This window comes from Oryctolagus cuniculus, chromosome X (assembly GCF_964237555.1).
Source record: "Oryctolagus cuniculus chromosome X, mOryCun1.1, whole genome shotgun sequence".
NCBI lineage: Eukaryota > Metazoa > Chordata > Mammalia > Lagomorpha > Leporidae > Oryctolagus > Oryctolagus cuniculus.
In genome coordinates this window covers 26,460,770-26,486,593 of record NC_091453.1, presented here as the reverse complement: position 1 = coordinate 26,486,593, position 25,824 = coordinate 26,460,770, and the positions used below count along the sequence as shown (strand labels likewise).

Below are 25,824 nucleotides of genomic sequence, written 5' to 3'. Positions count from 1 at the left end.
TAGTGAAATTTAAATCTTTCTTCCTCATACATAAAATCAAGTGTGAATTTATCATGTTCTGTATACATTAATAACAAGAATGGTGATTAACATGCCTTCCTTGTATTGTTGCTCAATCTCAGAAGACAGGGATACAAACAAATGTCTTAAAAAAAAAACAGCATGAAACCATTTGTTTAACAAAACAACCAATTCTGACGAAACAAAAGCCTATTTCGTTAGGTTTTTACAATATAAAATAGATTTAGTACTGACATGACACAACTTTGGAATTATTAACTTTATTTGTCACTCTTCATAGACATTGGTCCACTTCCAGATGAAAAGTAGAAATCATCCCCTTCCACTTACTACTCCACGGAATGAAACTGTAGCACTAACAGAGCAACTTCACAGGTGAAGAGTCAGAAGTCAAAACATTTTAGATTCATGCCTCAAGATATTTCCCAAAGATCTGTTTCTGTGTGTATCATTACAAGCATCTATACCCCACAAAGCTAGTCTCTCCATAGATCAATGCAGGAGTTTCGATATCTATATTAGACCAAATGGACCACAAACTTGCTGGAGTTAGAAGCCAGCTACCCTGGCCATCAGACAGTTCCAGAACAAAGCGACTGTATAAGCACATCCAGGTTTCAGGGCTGCACTAAGTTAGAGTGCTTTTCTGTTTCAGAGACGTTTGCATCAAATTAGGACATTTACAAGAGGTTCATCAATACAGTAGCCCAGACATTATTTTCTCCTATCTTGTGTGAGGAGTTAAGTGTTGGTAAGTTTCTCTAATAAATTCAGTGCATTTCTCCAACATAAATAACACAGGCTATTCTAAGTGTTTCACATTTCATTCAGTGCATATTTCCAACTTTATTAAATGGAATGAAATTATATTAAATGGCTATATTGTAATATTCGAGCATATTATGTAATCTATGTCACAATTCAGTTCATATCAATACTATAATTCACTCTAAAAAAGGCATCACAGGCACAGACAAAATAGAGAACAAAAAATTTTTTTATAAATTTATACTATCTACTTTAAACCACACTAAAAGATACATTTTAATAAAACAGCCGATTTCTAAACTCCTTTTCTAAGCCTGACATAAGGAAAGTTCAATCCATTCGAATCTTCTGGTTTGTCATCCTGTAAATGATGCTATCATATCCGGGATCCATGTTCCAGATGTTGTAAGAGGTGACAATCACCGCCAAGGCCAAGGCAATCATTATCCAAAGTACCATGTTGAAAACCACAGAGTACTCAAAGTTATACTTATATGCAAGGTTGTAGGGAGTTGTTGGGTTCTGCAGTAGAGAAAAGAAGGAAAAAGTCAATCAAGAGGGAAGAATTTTAAGAGAGGCAGTTATCGCAATGTGGTGGCTAGAGTCGCTCGTCTAAGAGACATTATTCACAGATGGCATGCGAGCGGCTTGTACCAGGGGGAACCAAGAAGGGGCGCCCTCCTGGAGAGGGGACTCGCACTGTGGGGCGCAGCTGAAGCTCGCCCAGCTGCTTGAAGAGTCAGCAACCCCTCCCGAAGCCGCCTGTGTACGCAGCCGTGCTCCGGGACCCCAGAGCCGAGCCAGAGCGTTACACACGCGCCGGGAGACACAGGCGCGAACAGCGAGGAGAGGGGCAGCCGTGGCGTAGCCGCACAGGGGCTAGAACAGCTCTCAAGCGACAGAACCACAGCCACGTGTATCAGCTGGCGCGGCTCTTAAGCACACTACTGAGCAGAGGAAAGTACGGGCAGTGTGATTCTGTTCTATATCCAAATACCGGACCCACTCAACACGGCGGAAGGGTAACGCATACGCAGTCACACTGGACGGAGCGGCACGTGACAGGCAGGGCAGCAGTGACCTCTGGGCGGGCAGGGCAGACCGAGAAAATAGGCGGCCTTGCCAGGAACACGTGTGTTCTTAAGCCCCGGGGCGTTAACACGTGTCTTTAACTAGTGTTGAATGTTACACACTTCGGTATAAATGGCCTAGCTGATTTAAGGAGGAGAACAACACTGGACCACACTGCCCAGGCCTGGCCAGGCACCGACGGAGATGCTCAGTTCACTCTTGCCCTGGAATGTGACAAGCAGGACAGCAGCAGGAGCGGAAGTAGAAGCAGGGACGACGTGGAGAGGGTGGACTCGAGCCTAGGAGCGCTGAGAAGTCAGGGCGACTTCCAGACAGGAAGCGAGTGGCGACCAGGGTTGGCCTAAGGTGAGCGTGACGTCAGGGTGCAGGATGGGTCTGCGACAGGCCAGCTGGGGAAGCAGGGAAGCGAGCTGGGGGCAGCGACCTAGTGAGGCGCGAGCACCGCGGGCGGGGTGCCTGGCAGTGAGGACGGGGAACAGCCCAGTGCGATGCGCCCGCAGCACCCAGCACGTGCTGAGCACTCGGTCAAGGTCTCCTCCAACTCTTCTCCCCTCGCCTGCGACTTCAGCTGGAGGAGGATGGGGACACAGGTGTGTGGTTACCCGCACGGAGCTCACGGGTAGCCCTGACCGCCTCTGTTTCTCTGGGTGAGTGGCTTCGCTTTCCCATGCATTTTACGTGTAGGACGCCGCGAGGTTTAGTGCATTCAGAGTTCCACGGTCATTGTCACAATCTAATCCCAGAGCCCTAAAAACCCTTACACTGAGGCCTCTCTCCTCCAGGAAGCAGGAGAGGCCCTCAGCGCTGAGTGTGCAAGGGGACCAGACTGCCAAAGTGTTCCACGGCGTGTGCGGGCCCCACTTCCCACCTCACGCGGGAAGACACAGAACCTACAGATTGCAGATGGCGTGTGGAGCATGTGACTTCTCCACCCCGAGGTGAAGACCAGCCAGTGACATCGCCTCGTTCCTGCCCCTCACTGCACGGAGAATTAGAGAAGCTCCTCTCTAAGAAACTCAGCTTATCCACTGAAGCAGCTGATTCACAAATTCCAGCTAATGCCTCAGAGAAGACAATAATTCAGCTCTACAAAGCTTACTGGCCAAAACAAAAACAAAACCAGGGGCCAGCACTGTGGCATAGTAGATTAAGCCTCCACCTGCGGCAACAGCATCCCATATGGGCACCAGTTTGGGTCCCGGCTGCTCCACTTCGGACCCAGCTCTCTGCTATGGCCTGGGAAAGCAGTGGAGGACGGCCCAAGTCCTTGGGCCCCTGCACCTGTGTGGGAGACCCAAAAGAAGGTCCTGACTCCTGGCTTCAGCCTGGCTCAGCCCTGGCTGTTGCAGCCATCTGGGGAGTGGACCAGCGGATGGAAGACTTCTCTGTAACTCTCAAATAAATAAATCCTTAAAAAAAACCAAAAAAACAAAAAAACACCCAAAAAAACCCTTCTTCAAACTTCTCTCTGGAGTCAATTCTTATCAAATTAGCAGGCCTAACATGCAACACTGAAAGAATCTATTACGCAAAAGCTTTCCCCTTAAATCCAAATCAGTTTTTAAATGAAGGCTGTTCTTTCTTAACTCCTTCTATTTCTTTTTTTTTTTTTTTTGACAGGCAGAGTGGGGGGAGGGGGAGGGGGAGAGAGAGAGAGATAGAGACAGAGACAGAGAGACAGAGACAGACAGACACACAAAGGTCTTCCTTTTTCCATTGGTTCACCCCCCAGCGGCTGCCGTGGTAGGTGCGCTGCGGCCGGCATACTGCGCTAATCCGAAGCCAGGAGCCAGGTACTTCTTCTGGTTCTTTTTTTTTTTTTTTTTTTTAAATATTTATTTATTTATTTGAGAGGCAGAGAGAGAGAGAGTTTTTCATCTGCTGGTTTACTCCCCAGATGGCTGCAACGCCTGGAGCTATGCCAATCCAAAGCCAGGAGCTTCTTCCATGTCTCCCACGTGGGTGCAGGGGCCCAAGCACTTGGGTCATCTGCTGCTTCCCCAGGCCATAGCAGAGAGCTGGATCCAAAGTGGAGCAGCTGAGACTCAAACCAGTGCCCATGGGATGCTGGTGCTGCAGGCGGAGGTTTAACCTGCTACGCCACAGGGCCGGCCCCGACTCCTTCTGTTTCTATAATCAGTTGCAACTTACTTTATGGCTTATACCCATACTGTATTATTTGAAGTTCTTGGGGATCTAATTTTGCTCTCTGCTCTTCTAACCAACTCAGACTCATGGCAGATTGCTCTGCCTGTGTTTTATACTTTTGTAAGTTCCCTTTTAGGAAGACGAGCTGTGACTGTGTTCTGCCAGAGAGGTTTTACGTTTAGTTCTGCTAGGTGCTATGGAGGTCTCAGCCTGGGGCCTAGGTTTTCTAGAACTTGCTTGCAGGCAATATAAAAAAAACTTTTTTTTGAACAGGCAGAGTTAGAGAGAGAGAGAGAGGTTTTCCTTTTCCGTTGGTTCACCCCACAAATGGCTGCTACTGCCGGCGCTACACCGATACAAAGCCAGGAGCCAGGTGCTTCTCCTGGTCTCCCATGCGGGTGCAGGGCCCAAGCACTTGGGCCATCCTCCACTGCACTCCCTGGCCACAACAGAGAGCTGGCCCGGAAGACGGGCAACCAGGACAGAATCCGGTGCCCCGACCGGGACTAGAACCTAGTGTGCCAGTGCCGCAGGTGGAGGATTAGCCTAGTGAACCGCAGCGCCGGCCGGCAATATAAATTTGAACCCTAAACCTACATGAAGGTAGTTAAGAATTTGCTGGGAGAGGGGCAGGCGTTTACCTCAACAGTTAGCATACCCACAATCCTACATCGGAGCACCCGGATTTGATGCCTGGTTCTGGCTGTGGATTCAGCTTCCTGCTAACACACCTTAGAGCAGTGGTGAGGGATGGCTCGAGTTCTTGGGTTCCTGCCACCCACATGGGAGACTTGGATTGAGTTCCTAGCTCTTGCCTTCAGTCTCAGCCAGCTTTGGCTGTTGCAGATATTTTGGGGGAATGAACCAGTGGGTGAAAGATCTCCTTTTTCTCTCTCAAATAAATAAACAATTTTAAAAAATTGCTTAGGAGGGCCGCTGTTGTGGTGTAGTGGGTAACGCGGCATCCCCTATGGGCACTGGTTCATGTCCCGGCTGCTCCACTTCCAATTCAGTTCCCGGCTAATGGCCTGGAAAAAACAGTGGAAGATGGCCCAAGTGTTTGGGCCATGCCACCCACTTGGGAGACCCAGATTAAGCTTCTGGCTTTAGCCTGGCTCAGCCCTGGCCAATGTGGCCATCTGAGGAGTGAACCAGCAGATGGAAGATTCTCTTTCTGTATCTCTTTCAAATAAAATCATTAAAAAAACTGCTTGGGAGACACACCCACGCCCAAAGCATACGCCATCCCCCGCAGCCTAAACTGTCTTTCTGTCTGCCTGCTGGTGGGCTGCTCGTTTGGTCGATGTTCTTACTGCAGGTGCTTTGGCATCAGCTTTGGCATCAGCTCCAGTCCCTCTGACACAGGGAGCCAAGACCTCCTGGTAACCGACTCCCAGAGGTTCTTGGGGCAGCCTGCTTACTACAGATTTCAAGTTCCTTTTCTTTACTCTGTAAGAATTTCTCTTACTTTCTGGAGAGCTGAACCACAGCCTTTTAAAAAGGTGTTCATGTTTTATCTAGCACTTCTACACGCTGGGTTGCGGACGTGTTTTAGGTTGTCCAGGCTGCCATGCTGCCTCAAACAGAGGTCCCTCCACTCCAATTTAAAACGGAACAATCCCAAACCTGTCATCTCTAGGCCATCTTAAGCAGGTGTTCACTTTGACCTTCTTTCTGCCATCAGTAAACCTGCGCAGAGGGGGGAGTGTGGATAAATGACTGGGTACCTGGGCAAGGTGGGGAGTGTGGATAAATGACTGGGTACCCGGGCAAGGTGGGGAGTGTGGATAAATGACTGGGTACCTGGGCAAGGTGGGCAGTGTGGATAAATGACTGGGTACCCGGGCAAGGTGGGCAGTGTGGATAAATGACTGGGTACCCGGGCAAGGTGGGGAGTGTGGATAATGACCAACAAAGCTCACGGTAGACAATGTTCTTGACTACATGATGTTTGGTACCCACAATACTCTTTTCCACTATCATATCCATAGAGTTGTGAAACCGTATGTTTGTTTGTATATATGTATGTATACATATGTACACACGTTTTACCATGGACACCAACCTTGCCTCTGACCCACTAAATGTTCAAATCAAAGCAAGATCCACCCCAAGAGACTGCTGAAGTCAACCAAAATTATACAGAGTTGTGCAAGAAAGGATGGAAGAAAATGAGCCTGTGCCCCAGACACCGGGCCTCCCAGAAGTGCAGGGCCCATTGGCCGGGGGAGCCACACGGCTCCCCTGTACGGCCCTCGAGGTCTCCTTGTGCAGCCCGGTCTCTGCATGGCCTTCTTGGCTTTAACATATTGATTTTTATCTCAAACTCCAATTCTTGCGTTGTCTGATTACAACCCCAAAGAGCTGGCCACCACTGGCAAGATGTGAGTGAGAAAGCTTCGTTTCAACTGGAATATTATTTTTCGGATTTACCAGCTGCTCATTCATGTCACCCACAAGAGATACAGGATTGAATTGGCTTTTCAAAGTTAGGCTTAGAAGTTTTACAGCAGGTTCTAAAAACATACTCACCTCTTGTCTGGTCTCAAGGATAGTCCTTGTCTTCCTCACGAGGGATGGGTCATATGATTTGACAGTCACTAACTCTACCACGGCGTTCCCACCATAAAGATTGTACATGTCATCTGCAAACTGAAAATCACTTATTAATGCGATTAGCCTCAAATACACATTTGTCATTTTTATGTTGACAAACAAAAATAGTATATATTCATTGTGCATAACATGTTTTGAGACCTACATACATTGCAAGATGGCTAAAGTGAGCTAATTCACATGCGTATCTTTTTTTTTTTTTTTTTTGCTGGCGGAGTCCAATACATTCTTACTAAAATGGTTTATAAAGCCTCCATGTAGCTGCAAAACCATACACTCACCTACTGGCTCACGATATACACTATGTCTTAAAACATGCGAGTCTTAAAGGTTTTGATTATGTTAATAGATTCAGAGAAGTGTTCAGCTTTAACATCTAAATAAAATGAAATTACTTTGAGACTGAACTTGTTGGCATATAAACTTGGGGAAGGGAAGCAGAAAGCGCAATGAAGGAATCTTCCTGGGGCGGGGCCTTCGGTGCAGTGGGTAACACACCACTCGGGACGCCTGCACACCATGTCGCGGTGCTGAGGTCTGGGTTCTGGCTCCACTCCCAATTGCAGCTTCCTGCTAATGCCCACACCGGGGGACAGCAGGTAAATGACTCAAGAACTTGGGTTTCTGCCACCCCTGTGGGAGACCTGGAATGAGTCCTGGGCCTGGCTTTGACCTGGCCCAGCCTGGGCTATTGTGGGCATTTGGAAAGTGTCTCTCTGCCTCTCAAGTAAATAAAAATCAATAATAATAAACAGCAGTCTTCCTAAGTCCTCTCTGGTTAATCACAAACTTCTACAAAGAACTAGAGATCTGCAGGTGGGCAACTTCAAGGGTAGAGAACAAGCATTTATTATGCACCTACTAAATGTCTGGCACCGTGCTAGGTATTCTACTTTGGCTATCTCACAGTGCTTAATGAGTACAGAGTTTCAGCTGAGGAAAATAAGAAAGTTCTTGTGATAGAGGTGGTGATGGCTGTACAATATGTAAATATGCTTGAGGCCACTGAACCATACACTTACAAATGGTTCCAATGGTAAGTTTTATATATTCACACACACACACACAGTACTATACCAGATGTATCACTCATTTCCTAATGCTGCCCCTTCCAACGTCAGGAAAAAGTATCCCAATGTACATACGCCACCTTTGATCCCGCTCTGTCCTTGGCCACTGTGCGGAGAGGTCCCCCGCAGAGGACACGTAAGACTTGCCCGTGTTTCATGGAGCAGTTCTCCGTGAGGCTCAGCGTGAGACGGGCGTGCCCCCGCCTCTCTTACCCAGGGGGCATTTACCTTCTGCAGGGCGTCCACAAGGATCCTAGAAGCATCCTGGAACTGCTCAGACTCTTCCCCGTAGCGCTTCCCAATTTCATCCAAGCCTGCCAGCTCCAGCGAATACAGATCTGGAGAGTGATCCTTGGCTAGATGCTTATGTCGTGACAACTTAGCAGAACAAATAAAACAAGATCATGGATGAAGTACAGCATCAGACACAGCCATCTGAGGTTTTATGCCTTACTGCACTGGGCTACAGAGAACCACAGCAGCATGCCACGGCAGACAGACAGTCTAAAGTGGGGGCGAGGGGAACTGGCTTTAAGCGGAGGTTTTTGATAAAACCCACCTAACACAAATCTCATTGTTAGGAGCAGTTCCGGACCCCCTGAATATGTAATAAAAGCTCATCACAAAATGCCTTAGTTCTAAAACTTCAGATACGAGCCCGGGGGTTAAAGAACAGATGGCTGGCCTGGCTTGGCCTCAGGAATACACGAGCCACTGGTGGCCAAAGGGGAGACGCCTCCCACGGGCCCTCCGAGACCACCTCCTAGCGTCCCAGCACTATAGTTCCACAACTTCTCCCTCCCCCAAAGCAACACCTGCTGCAAAGCTTAGGAACCAACTTCAGCAGCAAGCAGATAGGTAAGAATTTTGATTTCAGTCACAAGGATGATTTTCTAAAATGCATTCACCACAAAAATGCCTTTCAGACAGATTTAGTTCCTCTTGACTTTTTCGACAGCACTATTAGCCCAAAGTGCTATTTCTATTTTAGGCCCAAAGATGCAAAAAGTAAGTCTTAGTGTCTGAGAAGAACTCAATGGTCAAGTTAGGACTACAGCTGAGGCGTTCTTATTCCCAGGTCTGTGTCCTTGGAGGATATATTGTCTCTCCTAAGAGTAGAAACGTCAAGTAATTGGTCTTTAACATGAGATGAGTTTACAACTCCCAACACCACCACTAATTTCCCAGTTTTCATGAGATCACAAATCTTGGGCATAAACTTTTCAAATGTCTTCACTATCATTCAGGGAATTCTCTAGAAACTAGGCCAAATGGAACTGAGAAATGAGAGCAGGCAACTTACCAAACTTGAAATGTCCTGTAACACTTGCAGTTCAGAAAGAAAGAGCAGGTCAACCTTCAGAGCCAAAGGAAACGAGCATTACTTTAAATATGCATCAGAGAGCTGTACAAGGGGACTTCAAAAAACTCACGGAAGGGGCCAGTGCTGTGGCGTAGCAGATAAAGCTGCCGCCTACAATGCTGACATCCCATATGGGTGCCGGTGCGAGTCCCACCTGCTCCACTTCTGATCTAGCTCCCTGCTAATGTGCCTGGGAAAGCAGTGGAAGGTGACCCAAGTCCTTGGGCCCCTGCACCTGTGTAGGAGACCCAGAAGAAGCTCCTGGCTTCAGATTGGCCCAGCCCATCGTTGTGGCCATCTGGGGAGTGAACCAGCAGATGGAAGATTCTCTCTCTCTCTCTGCTTCTGTCTGTAACTCTGCCTTTCAAATAAAAAAAGTGGCAGTAGCACTGAACAATGGCTTCCATGTGACCAGGACTACATGGTTCCGCTAGCCGCCAAGGAGACACGATTTCTGACCCATCTTGAGTAATGGTGGCAGTGTGTGTGGAGGGGGACCGGACCCTCATGCTAGAAGGTAATACTATTTTCTACAGCTCAGTTCACAAAAACAATCAGTTTACTCACGAGCTCTATATGAGAACAACCACAGAGAATCTACTACAGCAGAAAACTTGCACAACTTTCATTTTCTAAAATCTCAAACGGCATAAGGAATAGGAAACTAATGATGATTTTCATTTGCTCATTCAGCAACCACTCCACTTACTTCATTGTTCCTGCTCAGAGAATTGAGGGGGAGGGAATTGAGAATGGAGCTTTCCTGGAACAGGCGGTTACGAAGCTGCCGTAAAGTGACCGAGAGATCTTCAAACACGGAGTTTGCCTTCCCCACCATATACACTCTCTGCGAGGAGAATCCCAGATGTTACGTGACAGTCTACAGATTAATCCCAATTTACCCAGGTCTCACAGCGCTTTTCATAAAATTGTTAGTGTTGTTATCATGAAATAATGAAAGGTTAGTTTTAAAAGCATCAATAAAAACTTCATTACTCACTTCTTCACTGGGGGCCAACTGCAAAACTACAGGAGTTTCTTCGGAAAATAAGGAGTGAATGGAATTTGCAACGCTGTCAAGACTAAAAGGAACTGCCTGAAATAGAAGAGTAAAAAAACCACCATTATTATCTGAACCGAAGTGGAAAGAAAAATCATTCAGATGGCATTGAAAAGGAGCCTTACAAGGAGAAGGCACCAGCACTTTCTATGGAAATTTAGAAGACACAAATCACTTCTGAATAAAAAGACCCCCTGTGGAGGGCACAGAAGATGAAACCGCCCCCTAGTGGGCCGAGTCGGGATCTGCCAGTGTGCCTAAGTGGGAAATAATTGGCCCAGGTCTAACGCGGACCATTTTCTGGTTATTCGTGTATCCAAGGCAGCAAAACATTTGGTTTCAATACTGATTAAATGTACCATATCGAATTGTGCATTCCACAGCAAAGTATTAACTTGCATCGAAGAGAAGGCTAAAGGAATCTGAATTCATTTATTATTATTTATTGAATTTAACGGTAAGAGAAAACAGACCTCATTTTCTTTTCAAAGTTTAAAAATGTTCCCTAAGATTTGGAGTTTGTCTTCAGCTGGCCTGAAGACCCATAGACAAGGGGTGGAGAGCACACCCCAGAATTCTGAAGCCTTTATCTCGGGACCACATGACGGTATTAGCTGAAAAGGCTGGCTGTGAAAAGACCTACTTTTTCACTGAACTTTTTTTTTTAGCCAAGTGTTAACATACATACAACAGACGGCGCAAACCCTAAGGTCCCAGCTCAACGAGGGCTTCCGAGGGAATGTGCCTGGGGTAGCAGCCACATCAAGACACAGAGCACGCTGGCGCCCCGGAGGCACTCTCCTCCACCCTCTGGCTTCTAGCCCCATATACTTGTTTTGCTTTAAGTGATTTAAAAATATATATTGGGGCCGGCGTTGTGGCACAGCAGGTTAAGCCACTGCCTGTGCTGGCGTCCCGGCTGCTCTACTTCCAATCCAGCTCCCTGCCAATGTGCCTGGGAAAGCAGCGGAAGGTGGCCCAAGTCCTTGGGCCCCTGCACCCATGTGGGAGACCTGGAAGAGGCTCCTGGCTTTGGCCTGGCCCAGCCCCAGCTGTTGCAGCCATTTGGGGAGTCAACCAGCAGATGGAAGGCCTTTCTGTCTTTCCCTCTCTCTCTGCAGATCTGCCTTTCACATAAATATTTAAAAATATATATATATTTTCTTCTCAAAAAATTATTCCTTATATTACTGTACTCAAACAAGCAGTAGTGATTTTTTTCCTCCAGTAGTTCCCTTTCCTACTGAACGGTTCATGTTTATAAGTAGCAAATTAATGCTAATGTGCTACAGGCAGAAATCGATGTGATTATATAAATCTTGCTGATGAAATCCCAGCATCAAAATTAAGCTTATCAATTTCATGATACTGCAAAATGAAATCAATTTTTTCTCTTACTTAGGATGCACATTAACTCTTCTAAAAACTTTCTTAAAATGAGTTAATGAGTAACTGAAGAGGGTGCAAACTTGCAAAAGCTTCCTGTTGCCAGCCTCCTGGAGTCGGCTGCCAGCGCTTTCCCTTTGCCATCAGAAAGCTCACTTCCTCAGGCTTTGGAGGGACTACAAGATACTTCAAAATGTTCAAGGAAAAATGGAATTGAAAGACAAGTTTATTTTGGTGCAAAAAAGTTGAAATACATGCATACAAGAGGTCTTAAAATAAACATCTTGTAATTCCATCTCCCACAAACTCTTTGAAGTACTCTCCGACATGAGCAAGTGACAGAGACTCGCCAGCACATCTCACTGGTGAGACGGCACTGGGTGCCGGGTGGAAGTTAGAAAGTGTGTTGGGGTGGGAGTGGGCTAAGGAAGACAAAGCAGCTGCAGAAGCTCCCCTGGGAAGCAGCCCAGGATTTCACACTACCAAGTCCTGCCCAGAGCCCAGTAACTCTCCAGGCGGTCCCAGCCTTCCCGCCCCAGGAAAGCTCCCGAGATCCTCTCTCCTCAGCCCCACGTGGGCTACCTCACCAGACAACGTGGGCTACCTCACCAGACAACGTGGAGCAATAAAACCTTCACAGCTTTCCCCCAGGGCAGGCACCCTAGGGGCAGCCCCTCTGCCTGGCGCCAGGAACCCCCCCAGTCTGACAGCACCGCGTCCTGAACCCTTGGGAGGAATTCACCTAACGCACACTCAGCAAACCCTTCGTCCTGGAGGAGGAGGAGGGGGAGACGCGGAGAGAACTGGGCCCATCCCCTTAGAAGCCCCAGCGTGAGTACAGACTGCGCTCAGCTCTCAGCACTCTGCTGAGCCGCCCGCCCGGCCTGCCAGGTGCATTCTCTCCATGGAACCCTGTGACCCTGCCTTCCCCAGCCCGAGTGAGTGGGCGCTCTTTCTCAGAGTCTGTGTGCAGAGGTGCCCATCTGTTCTCATGGCTGCCCCACCCCATTACACCTTGCTACTCTCTGCTCACGTCTGAATTCTTTCTTGCGAGCAGACAAGACCCTATCACACCCATCTCTGCTAACACTTCTAGGTTTTAAAAAATATCATGAAGGGTCTGTGCTCTGAGCCTTACGTCTCAGCAGCTTCTGGTGGGGGAAAAGTGTTTTTGAGAGCGGCCAATCAGGGGCAAGCAGTAGAAAGAGCTCCTTCCCCAGCTTGCGGGTGTGTGAAATGCGCCCGGGCCATTTGCCAGTGTCTACTTTGTGATTACATGCTGCTGGGAATCGTGAAATGGCATTTTGGACTTTTTTATTTAAAGGAAATCTCCTATAATATTTTTCTCCGAAGTTGCATAATACATTACATAAATACTCCTGGGGGAAAAATAATCTGCCTTTTCATCTGTATGGTTCCCTCCCACTTTACTCGCACTTCCTGTGAAACTCTTCTGGTTTCTTTAAGCTCATTAATTTCCAATCGTGCTCCATCTAAATTGTCTAACATGCACAGGTAAGGCTATACATTTCCCTTCTCTTACCACTTCAGCTGCACCCTACAACTTTGTAACAAATATATGCCACATTCATTGCTATTCACTTCCAAATACTGTAGAAATTCCCACAGTGACTTCCTCCTCAAGCCACGCATTATTTAAGAGTGTATCTATTTGTTCCAACTCTTCTTGATTTTTTAGAATAAATTTCTTTCCAAAGTGACATACACACATGGCTTAAAGAGACGAACAGGTCCATAAGACTTCTTGTGCCACTTTGCATTCCTTCTGAGGGACTCAGCTTGCAATCCGTCAATTACTTCCTTTTGTTTTTACCACCTGCTCTAAATAAGACACTCAGCTCACTGAATCGATGTTTCCATTTGAGGCGCTTCCTGTGTCCTGTCCCTTCTAGAACACGAGGATGAGCTCTCCCACACCCCAAGCACAGCCCCAGCCCCTGCCAGCGCCGGGATCCTTTTCCGTCTCTCCAGCCTCCCAATCGTTCCATGGCATTGTCCCTGCTTAGCACTGTTTCATTATGACGCTAGGTAAGTAATACTGGCAGCCTACCTTACACCCCACAATCACTGCTTCTCCCTTCTGACTCTCCTGGTCCGCAGTGGCAGTGACAATGAGGGGACATCTATTATCATTCTACTCTCATTCCTTTGTAACGATAATGTCTTTTCTGTCTGATAGCATTTAAGATCTTCTGTTTCCTTTTGTAATGTCTCTATATCTAGATACCAATTTGGCTTTACCTGCTGGGTGTGCAGTATATTTTAAACCCTAGGAGTCGTATCTTTTGTTTGTTTTTATCATTTCCACATACTTTCGTTTTTAACTGACAAATAATTGTATATATTTATGAGGTTCAGTGTGCTGTTTTGACACATGTACACATCGTGGAATGATCAAATCAGGTTAGTTAACAAATCCATCACTTCACGTACTTATCATTGTTTTGTGGCTAAGACATCTAAAATCTACTCTTTAACCAATTTTGAAGAACACAATGCATTATTATTATGCCATTCTTGCACCATTCTGTGCAACAGGTCACTAACGCCTGAGCCAGCAATTCCACTTCAGCCTGTGTATGCGAAGGAAATGAAAGCACGCCAAAGGGCTGTCTGCACCTGCACGCCGTGTCCGCTGCAGGCCCAGGGTCCACCCGCAGGTGACAGGATTAAGAAAGTGTGACGTATGCACACAAGGGAGGACTATTCAGTCTCAAAAAGGGGGTGAAGCCTGTCATTTGCAACAACACTGACAAGCCTGGATGACGTTACGATAAGTGAAATCAACCAGGCACAGGACAAATACTGCATGATCTCATTTGTAGGTGGAATCTAAAAGAGCTGGCTTAAATACAGAGAGTAGACTGATGGTTACCAGACACTGCAGCGGGACTGGATGGGGAAAATGGCCAATGCTGATCTGAACACAATCCTAAACAACCATTTTGTCTTTATGCTCAGATTTAGCTGCATTGTGGTTATCTGATATGGAATTCTTCATTGTTGAGATCTGCCTTATGGCCTAGCACATGGGTCATCTTTTGTAGTATCCCATGTGTGCCTGGGATTAATTTAATCTAGACCACAGCAACATCTGAACAAAAAATTCAGTCTTGGGGCTGGCACCATCGCACAGCAGGTTAAGACACCATCTGCAGTGCTGGCGTCCCATATGGGCACCGGTTCAAGTCCTGACTGCTCCACTTCTGATCCACCTGCCTGCTAATGTGCCTGGGAAAGCAGTGCAAGATGGCACAAGTGGTTTGGCCCCTGAAACCATGTGGGAGGCCTGGGAGAAGCTCCTGACTCCTGGCTGCAGCCTGGCCCAGCCCTGGCCATTGCGGCCATTTGGGGAGTAAACCAGCAGATGGGAGATTTCTCTCCTTCTCTGTAACTCTGCCTTTCAAATAAATAATTCTTTAAAAAAATTTTGTTTTCCCAAACTCAGCATCATATAGACCACAGTCTTACACAATGCAATGACATTAGAAATTTAAAAATCAGTAGTTATTTAATATCAATAAAAGCACCACATATCACACATGTCTTATAACTGCCTCCTAGTTTCTATTCCTTCCAATTTTTTACAGTTTTAATATATGCACTGAAAAATTTTCTTTGGGATTTGTTTAGGGAGACAACTTTTGTTTGCTGCACCTGCTGACTTTTTCACAACATTTTTTTTTCCTGCAAGTACTTTGTAAATTTGGCTCACCTTCAGTTTTTCACCAGAGGAGCCCTAGGCTGTGAATTCGGAATGACCTACTCTGCACATAGCATGTTTCTCTCTGGGGACTCTTTGGGCCCCAACAGCCCAGGCGGCAAGCCAGCTCCTCAGGGGCAGCTGGGGCTTTACTGTCTTGAAGAAAGCATGACAGCATTTTATACTCTCCAGCTCTGTGCAGAGAACACAACTGCAAAGTCAGCTTCTGCTCACCACTGTGGCTTCTGAGCTAGATTGCTTGCTTCTTTGTATTTCTGAATTTTTATTACTGGAAAGCCAGAGAGGCAGACTGAGAGTTTACTCCCCAAATGCCTGTAACAGCCAGGGCTGGGCCAGGCCAAAGTCAGGAGCTGGGAACTCCATCTGGGCCTCCCACCTGGGTGGCAGGGACCCAGGTCCTAGAACCAGCACCTGCTACCTCCCAGGGTGTGCATTAACAGGAAGCTGGCATTGGAAGCACAGCCAGGACCTGAACCCAGGCAGTGTGATATGGGATGCAGGTGTCCCAAGTGGAGTTTGTGACTGCTGTGACAAATGCCACCGCTGCTCTGGGTTTTCTGCTCATGTCTGGCACTGTGTGTACCCCCTTCTCACTGTCCAGTTTCATCATGCCTGTAGAGGTGGCTCCGTGAAGTCCTAGCCTGTACTTGTATGTGCCTGCGGGGGAAGGACAGCGCCCACTTCAGCTCCGTCACCTGCAACGGCCAATAGCCTGGGAAGGAATGAGTGAGCTGGCAAGCCTTTAGTCTGCCTACACACAAAGATGACATCCTGCAGGGAAGGCCACAACACGATGTCCAAGAGAACGTCAGCAGGATCACCGTCAAACTAGTACTTTTTCAGTGGCTCTCTCTTCTGAGCCCCCCCCCCCCCAGCCAGAATATTCTGGGTGGGGTGATTTCGTTCTGATCTTAGAAAAGTGCTCTCACCTGTACAGAACAGCCAAGTCTCAATGAATTTACAACCACAGCATCATTTTCTAAAAGAAACTGTTTTCCAAAGAATCCCACAGGAAATTGTGTTTTCAAGAAATTGTGCTTCAAACACGAGAAGAGTATGTTCAGAATATAGTTCACACTGACAGCTGACAAAATTTTAAAAACAGCATATCCCTTTAATTTCTGATCATCAATACTCACATTCTCCAGTGGGTATGAAATGACACTGCCGGGAGGCAGAGCCAGTTTGTCCACTCCCTTCACCACCACCATGACAGTGGCCCGAGGCCGGTGGAACAGGTCACCCACTGCCAGTCCTGGCCAGGAAAGGTCCTGCGTATGCGAAAGTACAAATGGTGCTGAATGATGAACTTGGAAAGCCACCTCCCCAGCATCTGGACATCTTAGCAGAGCTCAGGCGGTCTGTGGGGACACTGGCAAGGCCAAAGCCCAGGGAAAATCAACCTTGCACTCTCCTAACCAAGGAGCCTAATTTCTGCCTCCCTTGTTTTCTTAAAGTTTTACAGATTTGAAACAAAATCTGTGAGTCATCTGTAACCTTTTATGGAAAAAGGTAGGCAAGTGAACAATACAGACACTTTTCTAATTCCAGCTTGCAAAATCTTCTTCAGATAGCGCTGAGTACTTTCTTCCCTACTTAATTTTTTCCTTTATATGCAGAATCACTTCTTTCTTTCTTGGTAACCTATCAACTGTCAATTTTTCTTAAAGATTATTTATTCATTTGGAAGTCAAAGTTATAGAAAGAAAGGGAGAGGTGGTTCACTCCCCAGATGGTCTCAATGGCCAGGGTTGGGCCAGGGTGGAGCCAGGAGCCAGGAGCTCCATCAGGGTCTCCTACATAGGTGGCAGGGATCCAAGCACTTAGGCCATCATCTGCTGCTTTCCCCAGACCATTAGCAGGGAGCTAGATCAGAAGAGAAGCAGCTGGGACTTGAACCGGTGTCCATATGGGATGCTGGCATCACCAGCCAGAGGTTTACCAGCTAAGCCACAGTGCCAGTCCCAAGACTGTCATTAATACAATTTCTTCAGACTAAGCTCTTTCTAAATTAAATTCCTGCTGAAAGTAACTCATATTAGTTTGCTAATAATTATTTCTAAAGATTATTTTAAGTCGTTTTTATTCACATTTCAGGCTGTAAAGAACTAGGTACAAATTTCATCCTGGGGCTGGTGTTTGTGGCATAGAGGGTTTAGCAGCCACTTGGCAATCTGGCATCCTATGTGGGCACTGGCTCAAGTCCCGGGTGTTCCACTTCTGATCCAGCTCCCTGCTGGATCAGGGAGCCAGTAAAAGCAGCATATGATGGCCCAAGTACTTGGGCCCCTGCCACTCACATGGGAAACCTGGATGGAGTTTCAGGCTCCTGGCTTTGGCCTGACAGCTCTAGCCACTGTGGCCATTTGGGGAGTGAAACAGTGTATGGAAGATATCACTCTCTCCCTTTCTGGCTCTCTCTAACTCTGCCTTTCAAATAAATAAATATTTATGTAAAAAAAAAATCACCCCTAAGTGGAAACAACCAATCGCGTTCACTTTGGTTGCCCAAAGAGACTGCAAAGGGTTCAGGGGCCCCGGCTTTAAGCCCAGCAGTGAAGCAGTTCCCAAGCCGAGCTTCCTGTTTCAAGGGTGCTGAGAATCTAGGGGGGAAGTTCCTTTCGGTCACTGGTGATATCTGGAGACCGTACCAAAAGCGCTAGACTTAGAAAGTGAGAGGAGACAATGACAGCAAGACAAAGCCAACGAACCGCAAGTCTTTCCTTCTAAGCCCTTAGCTTCAGATCTCTCATGAGGACAGCATCTAGGCCCCTCTGCAACAGGTTCTAGCTTTGTCCAGCAAGCCAAGGTCCCAGGCTGCCGTGAGCTACTGACCACATTGTTTTCCTAACCTTGGGCAAGATGTACATACATGCTATCATGTTTAGCAAATCTATCACCTGCACCAAAATAAAAATCACACATTCTGTCAATATGGGCACAATGCATTCTTTTATAGACAAAGGATTTTACCACTATGAATGAACAATTACGGGCCTCACGATTTATGACTTGGTTTCCGAAGCCAAGCTTGAAGCACTTAACCAAATCCTCCATAGCTACAAAGGAGCTTTTTCATTGGTGTGATCTGTTGCAAATTTAGCTATGTTTGTTGCCTTTTTGAGCCCTTAGTAGAAATCAACAAAAATGTCTTTAGAAGCAGCACCAAGCATTTAAAAGCAACACACATACTTCTTTTACAGAGAAGCCCATGGACAGTGCAGCCACATCTGGGATTCGCTCTCCTGGTATCGGCCAGTTGCCATTTCGGAAAACAACAGACCCTGGTGATCTTAAGATGCTAAACTCATTGCCCAGGACACCTAAGGAGAAAACAGATTAGGAAGCGAATTACTAGCACCATACAGCTTTTGCAACCCACTTGGAAGATTATTAAATATAATACATGTTTCTTCATTCTCCAGTGACATGGCAGACAAAGTTGTGATTGGACAAACTGCTGAATCCTAAACATCAACAAAGTATTTTTCAAAGTATCACTTTAAGAATCTAAGTCCATACATTCTGCCGGGACAAAGGCACAACTACCAAACAGGATTCTCCTGATGATCTAGAAGCCGTCCCGGCCCTTAACAGGGGAACATACGGCAATTTGGCAAGAACTAGAAATGAGTGACAGGAACACTTCCTCTGTTTCTCAGAATGGAGTATTATCCAAACTCTAGAAGCAAAAATAAAGCCAAGCGACAGGTGCTGTGGTGTAGCACAGCTAAAGCCACAGCCTGCAGTGCCAGCATCCTACATGGGCCCTGGCTCTTCCACCTCCGATCCAGCCCCCTGTTAATGCACCTGGGAAAGCAGTGGAGGATGGCTCAAGTCCTTGGGCCCCTGCATCCATGTGGGAGACCTGGAAGAAGCTCCTGGCTTCGGATCAGCTCAGCTCCGGCTGTCGTGGCCATTTAGGGAGTGAACCAGCGGATGAAAACCCCTCTCTGTCTCTACCTCTCTCTGTAACTCTTTCAAACAAATAAAAAAAATTTTTTTTAAAATAAAGCCAATTAAGAACTTTAAACAAAAAAGGAAAAGTCAATGTCATTTCTCTAGAATTAAAAACAAAAACAAAAAAATCACCCTGGCACTGACTCAGAAGGAAGAAAACCTGAAGTCTCTTCATGATTTTTACCATCAACCCTCTCTACAAAATCTGAAGTCATGAAGTTCCACTATTTCACCCTAAGACTGCAGCAAGTTAGTATGTCAGGATTGATCATGTCTTTGCTTAGGCCCCACAGGCAAACCCAGTGAATATAAAACACCTCAGAAATGAAGTCCAGAAAATAGTATTTACAGTTGACGTATGCAGAGGGTGAGAAAAGGTATATAAGGCCAAGGGTACGGGGCCTGGGATTAAAAGATTAAGGATGAGAAAAGGGACTATTTATCCTGGGCCTCCCAGGCTCAGCATGAGGTATTTGGCCTCTACACCATTATGCATTGCCCCAGGGATGGGTAACTTCCACAGGGACTAGCAGCTCACCCAAACTTCTTACTTCCTGTGAAAAGATTAGCTCCAAAAATCCCAAAGAAATCTGCTGTGCCTAGCAGGGTGCAATTTGACTTTAGTAAAGCAACAACATGATTCTCTGGACCTAACTTATCGCTGAAAGGTCTGAACGAAGTCAGAAGGCAACAGTACATGTTTTGGCATTACAATATTGACAGTAAATAAAAGGCTTCAGGATGGTGATGATACAACAGAACGAGTTATGAGTTTCAATTCGGCACAGCCGCCAGAGCAGGAATTTCCAAATGGTTCTAGCCCAAGGCCGACACACACAGAGAGACCAGCATGAAAGGGTCACCTCTGATCAAGACATCTGAGGCTCCCTCAAGCAGGAGTATCACAACAGCGAAGGAGGACCGGGCAGTGAGAGGCCTGCATTTTCCAAGTACCACACACAGTATTTGGATCTGTTTTGAGGTGTGGCCCTGCTCAGTCGAGCCCAGCAAGGCTGTATTAAATATTTCTGCCTGATCTTTGTAGTTGGTGTCAACATGCAGGCTGCCCAACAGCCCTCCGGGGGCCTAGCACTGGAACACCTTGTGCAAACTTCTGCTTCTGGCACGTGTCGCATCGCTGGACTCCCCGGCAGGCACCTGGATACTACAGTGATGGGGGACAGCACCCCAATTTACAAACACCACGTTGGCTGGCAAACAGCACTCCCGTCACAACACTCTAGCAGAGCTTTGCCTTGAACGAACTGAAAGGGCGTCCTAACGTCTAAGCTCCTTTCCTCTCACTCCTCTACTCAGCAGCACCAGAGAAGCTCAACGCAGGGGGCCAGGCTGGCGCTGTGCCCTAGCGGGTAAAGCCACCACCTGCGGTGCTGGCATCCCATATTGGCACTAGTTTGAGTCCCAGCTGCTCTACTTCCGATCCAACTCTGCTGTAGCCTGGAAAGCAGCGGAAGCTGGCCCAAGTCCCTGGGCCCCTACACCCACGTGGGAGACCCAGAAGAAGCTCCTGGCTCCTGGCTTCAGACCGGCCCAGCTCTGGCCATTGCGGCCATTTGAGGAGTGAACCAGTGGATGAAAGACCCCTCTCTCTCTCTGCCTCTCTAACTCTGCCTTTCAAATAAATAAATCTTTAAAGAAAAAAGAAAGTTCATCACAGAGGCAACACAAGACTTCTCGAGCTACCTGCCTCCCCACCCCACCGCTGTTTATCTGCACAAGCACCTATGGGAAGCTCCTTCATGCCTTTGCCTATTAGCCAGTCGGTGTGGCAGGAGTGTGGTGGCCCGCTGGCGGCAGGCAGAAAAGACGCCCCTGTAGAATATGTGTCCCACAGAAGCAAGGATTCCAGTGTGTCTTGTTCACAGGTACTCCCCAGGGCTGAGATCCATCCTGGCATACTGGTGCTCAGTGAACACGCAGAGTGAGTGAGTGAGTGAAGTCTCGTCTCAGCCATCATCAGTCCCCTCCATTGGCTCTTCCACCGCAGCATAAAAACATGCTCGGGGGTGCTGCCATTGGGAAATTAAACCACAAGCCCCCACCCGCCATGGTCCTCCCAGTCTCCACTAGAGGTAGAATCCAGGAAGAGCAGCCAGCCACCACTTGCTTCTCCCCTTCATCTCACATGTGCCACCTAACCTGCCGCTTGGACCCCAGCACTGACATCACTCACCCAATCCAAGAGACACGTTTTAGCTCTTATTTATCCCCAAGTGTTGGCTACTGACAGCTGGGCCTCCCTCTGTGAAAATCCCTTGCCTAGATCTTCATGAAGCCAAGAGCCCCTGGTTTTCTTTCTTTTTCTTATTTGAAAGGCAGAGTGACAGAGAAAGAGATCTCCCCTCTGCTGGCTCACTCCCCAGATGGCCACGTCAGATCCAGGAACTCCATCCAGGTCTCCCACATTGGAGGCAGGGGCCCAGGCACTCGGGCCATCTTCTGCTGCTTTCTGAGGCCATTAGCAAGGAGTTGGATCGGAAGTGGAGCAGCCGGGACCCAAACCAGAGTTCATATGAGATGCCGGCACCACAGGTGGTGGTCCAACCCACTGTGCCACAACCTGGGCCTGGCTTTCCTTTCAAATGCTCTGCCTGCTTTCATTTCTGTCCCTTCCCAGCCATTAAAGCAGTGCTATTCAAACTTTTTAGACCTCACTCCTTTCAGTGCAGATGAGACAGTAGTCCCCGTTTATACAAGGGGACTTCAAAAAGTTCCTGGAACCTGGAATTGGATTTATTTTGGGGTAAAAATAAAATCTGAAGTCATATATAATTTTTTCCCATAATACGCATTGTCCATGAACTTTCTGAAGTTGTCGTCTGTGTATATAAATATGTATGAGGGGACTTCAAAAAGTTTGCGAGAAAATGGAATTCCATAGTATTTTTCCACATTTTGAAGTACCCGTGTGTGAGTGTGTGTGTGTGTGTGTGTGAGAGAGAGAGAGAGAAAGAGAGAAAGAGAGAGAGAGAGAGAAGTATACACTTCTACACATGACCTTAGCCAAAAGGCTAAGAAGTGATATTAGTATACACTTCTTACAGTGTCCTGGTACAGCACATTAAGCTACCTCTGGCAACATCCGCATCCCATATCAGAGTGCCAGTTCAAATCCCAGCTGCTCTGCTTCTGACCCAGCTCCCTGCTAAGGCACCTGGGAAAGCAGTGGAAGGTGAGCCAAATGCTTAGGCCCCTACCACCCACATGGGAGACCCAGATGGAGTTCCTGGCCCCTGACTTGGCCAGCTGTGGCTGAAAGATCTCTCTCTCCCTGTCCCTCTCCCTCGTCTGTTTCTCTGAGTGTGTGTCACTCTGCCTTTCAAATAAATAAGTAAATCTATAAAAATAGACATAAATGAAGATTCTAGTACATTCTCATGGTATCACATATCTCATGGCATCACCTAGCACGCCCCACTTCAGAGATCCGAGGGCTCCTCTCCTGACCCTCACCGCCTTCCTGGTCTACATCTCTCCCTCGCTGAGCCCATCTACTCCTAAGACTGCAAACCCCAAAAACAAACTAACAGCCCCCTGATTTTCATTTCCAGCCTAGATTTCCCATGAGCCTTAGACCTACAAACCCAACAGTTTACTGCACATTTCCTCCAAAGTCCCATGGGCCCTTTAAAACTCAATAGGTTCAAAACAGAATTCGCCATTTTCCCATGTGCTTCTCCTGTGTTCTCTAGCTCTGAAGACGCCAGCGCCTTCCTCTCAGCTGCTTGAATCCATCCTTACCCCCTCCCTCCGCTCCGCCATTCACCAAGCACTGAATTCTGTCGGTCTTGTTTTCTTAGTGTCTCCCCACTAAGTGTGCGGTGCACACTCTTCAGGGCCTGCTGAGGTTGGTGACAAAACGCCTGTTTCAAGTCCTTGTCATGCCACTCTCTGACCCGGCTTCCTACCACCTTTTTAAACACAGATCTGCCAGATCACTCTTCTACTTAAATGCCTTCATTCGCGAGGCAAAATTCCCCAAACCCCACCTACCTCAGCAACCTTGCTTCTGGGACCTCCCAACTCAATGCCTATACATCCCTGCCCCACCAAATTATCTGCTCTTTTGTTCTCATATCTCTGTGTTTTTTTTTTTTTTTTATACATGCTGTTGGTCTAAATTGCCTTGCCTTCATACCGCCTCTCATATTTTTCCTACTATACACTTCTCCTAGGGAACTTCCCTCCACTGCCACCCCGCCACCCCTGCCAGCTAGATGTGTCCCTCCCCTGGGGCATTCCACCAGCCTGAGCTATGATCTTCTATGACTGGGGGGTGAAATCAATCACTAATTTCCCAAAAAATGGCTCCTACTTTTGTCCTCCAGGGCAGCAGTGACCAAATGGACCTATTCTTCTACATGACGTCCCTTCAAACCCCATGTGTTTGCCCTTGACCTCTCCTTTCCAGGCTAAACATCTGGATTGCTTTCAAATACTCCTCATGACCTGGTATTCATAACCCAAGTTCCCTATCTCTTTTGTGTCCCCCTCCCCCTTTCCCTAGTTCTCCCTCTAGTCTGGTCACACTGTTTGAAGGATTTTTATTCTTTTCTGAAATGCAGAAGCCAGAGCTCCTAACCGTGGGTTTCATGAAATCACATTTAGTCATTGTGGAAAATAATAATTTAGCCTCATCTGACAAGACTGGGCAAAGCAGAAGCTCGCAGGATCAGAGCCTTGGTCTGTGGAAACTTGACCATTCTGGTCCAGAAAGCCTGTTCAATGCTCATACAGAAGCAATTACTTTATGTCAGACCAAAAGCAAACAGAAAAACCTAGACCTACCTCCCTGACTCAAAATAGTACCAGACATAAGATCAAGACACGGAATGTCAATAGACGTTCAGTTCAACTACAGTATCGGAGGGAAGACTTGGCAGATTTCAAAAACTGAATGAAAATTTTTAAAAACTCCCCCAAAGTATGCCAACAGATCAGAATGACATTTCCAGAGCAAGAAACAGCAATGAAAGAAATCAAATAGGGACCCTAAAAGTTTGGGGGCATGAAAATGAAACAACGGTCATCAACACACAAGCCTGGGCAGCGCCGGGGAAGGAGGGAAGTTGCAGCCCTCCAGAACACCATTGGTCTACAGCCCACGCAGGATTAAATCACCACTGTAAAAAGGAGCCTCTCCCAGTAGCTCGCGCAGCAGAGGCACAGGCCTCCCACAGGTTTTGACGGTGACATGCTGGGGACCACAGCACCTGTTCATCCGAGTTGTTCTCAACTCGGCCTCTTCTTCCCTACTACTGTCTGTGCCCTCAGTCTAACCCCCACCACCCCCGCATTCTCACACACTTGACAGGACGTGCGCCGCAAGGCATAGCATGCAAAGGGCCCACCCTTTGCAGCCAGCACACCTGGATTCAAATCCAGCCTTGCTACTTAGCTACCTGTGGCTGCTGGGTAGGTTATGTAGGCTTGATCGCGCTGCAAAACGAGGCTGATACCCTCTTCTACAGATTGCTGTAAAATAAAACGCGGTGCCAGGACACATAGTAAAAAGGCCAGATTATTAGCGGACTTGCACTCCTCTTGCTAAATGGTAGGGAACCCAGGTTCTGCTAGCTCTCATTTATCTGACATGTGACCCTAAAGAGGTGACTCACATCCTAGTTTCCAAATCCTTAAAATTAGGAACTGTGACAAACTCATGAGAGGGGCTTTGTATTCGCCTAAAAAACAAAAACAAAAAAAACATGCAAACAATGACTCCATCTCCATTTCTGTGCCCCGAAACATATACAAGGGAGGGGAAGGGATTTTATCCTTTATTGATAACAACTACTAGAAATTAAGGCACCGCATTAATGTAAAATAAAAATAAAATAAAAGGCAGCCGACCATGGCGGTTAGGAAGTCTGCCTGCTCTCCTTGGCTCCTTGGCAGCGGGCTGCGATTCAACGGTTCATTGAGAAACGCATCCCCCTCCTCCGATAGGGCCTCCCGAGCCGGAAAAGGAGACCGGGCTGACCGGAGGTCGGCGACACGGCGGGCGGAGGCGCCTTGCTCAAAGAGGCGGAGGGTGGAGGCCGGCTCAGGCCGCGCCGCCACAGGCCCCGGCGGAGAGAAGCCGAGAGGGAGGCGGCCGAAGCTAGGCCGCAGCCGGCTCCCCGCACTGCGGCACACGCCCCGCCGCCGCAGCCGCCCACCTGCGGTGGCCCCCGACCCCCAAGCCCCGCGGCTCGGGCCTCCCGGAGCCTCCCCGCCCGCCCCCTGGTTCCTCACCCGCCACCAACACGGACAGGAGCACGACGAGCACAGCCATGGTGCCGCGGCAGCTGCAGCACTGCGGGGCGACACAACGAGCCCGCGGGACACGAGCGACTACCTCTGCGGGAAGGGGGTGACGCGCTCCGGCTCGTTCCGACTCCCAGAGCCAGTCCCTTCGTCGCCCCCGCGGGGCCAGCTGCCTCCTTCTCCACCAATCAGCAGCTACGCCGGAGACAACGGGAAGGACGTAACCTGGGACTCGTCAGCCTGATGGGCGGAGCCTAGAGTGATGGATGGAAGGGTCACCAATGGTAGGCCACGATTGAAAAGCCGAGCAGTCCCGCCCCCAGGC

General features: G+C 47.8%; 1 protein-coding gene across 1 annotated transcript; it reads right to left on the bottom strand.

The window, feature by feature from the left end:
• Window positions 1-265: 265 nt before the first annotated feature.
• On the bottom strand, window positions 266-25,754 carry ATP6AP2 (ATPase H+ transporting accessory protein 2). Its single transcript, XM_002719840.5, has 9 exons — window positions 25,488-25,754; window positions 18,462-18,592; window positions 16,409-16,540; window positions 10,079-10,174; window positions 9,788-9,925; window positions 9,019-9,072; window positions 7,944-8,093; window positions 6,562-6,681; window positions 266-1,311 (listed from the first exon to the last, which is right to left on the bottom strand). Exons 1-9 carry the CDS (start codon window positions 25,525-25,527, stop codon window positions 1,120-1,122), a joined length of 1,053 nt encoding a protein of 350 aa, XP_002719886.1. The 5' UTR covers window positions 25,528-25,754; the 3' UTR covers window positions 266-1,119.
• Window positions 25,755-25,824: the final 70 nt, after the last annotated feature.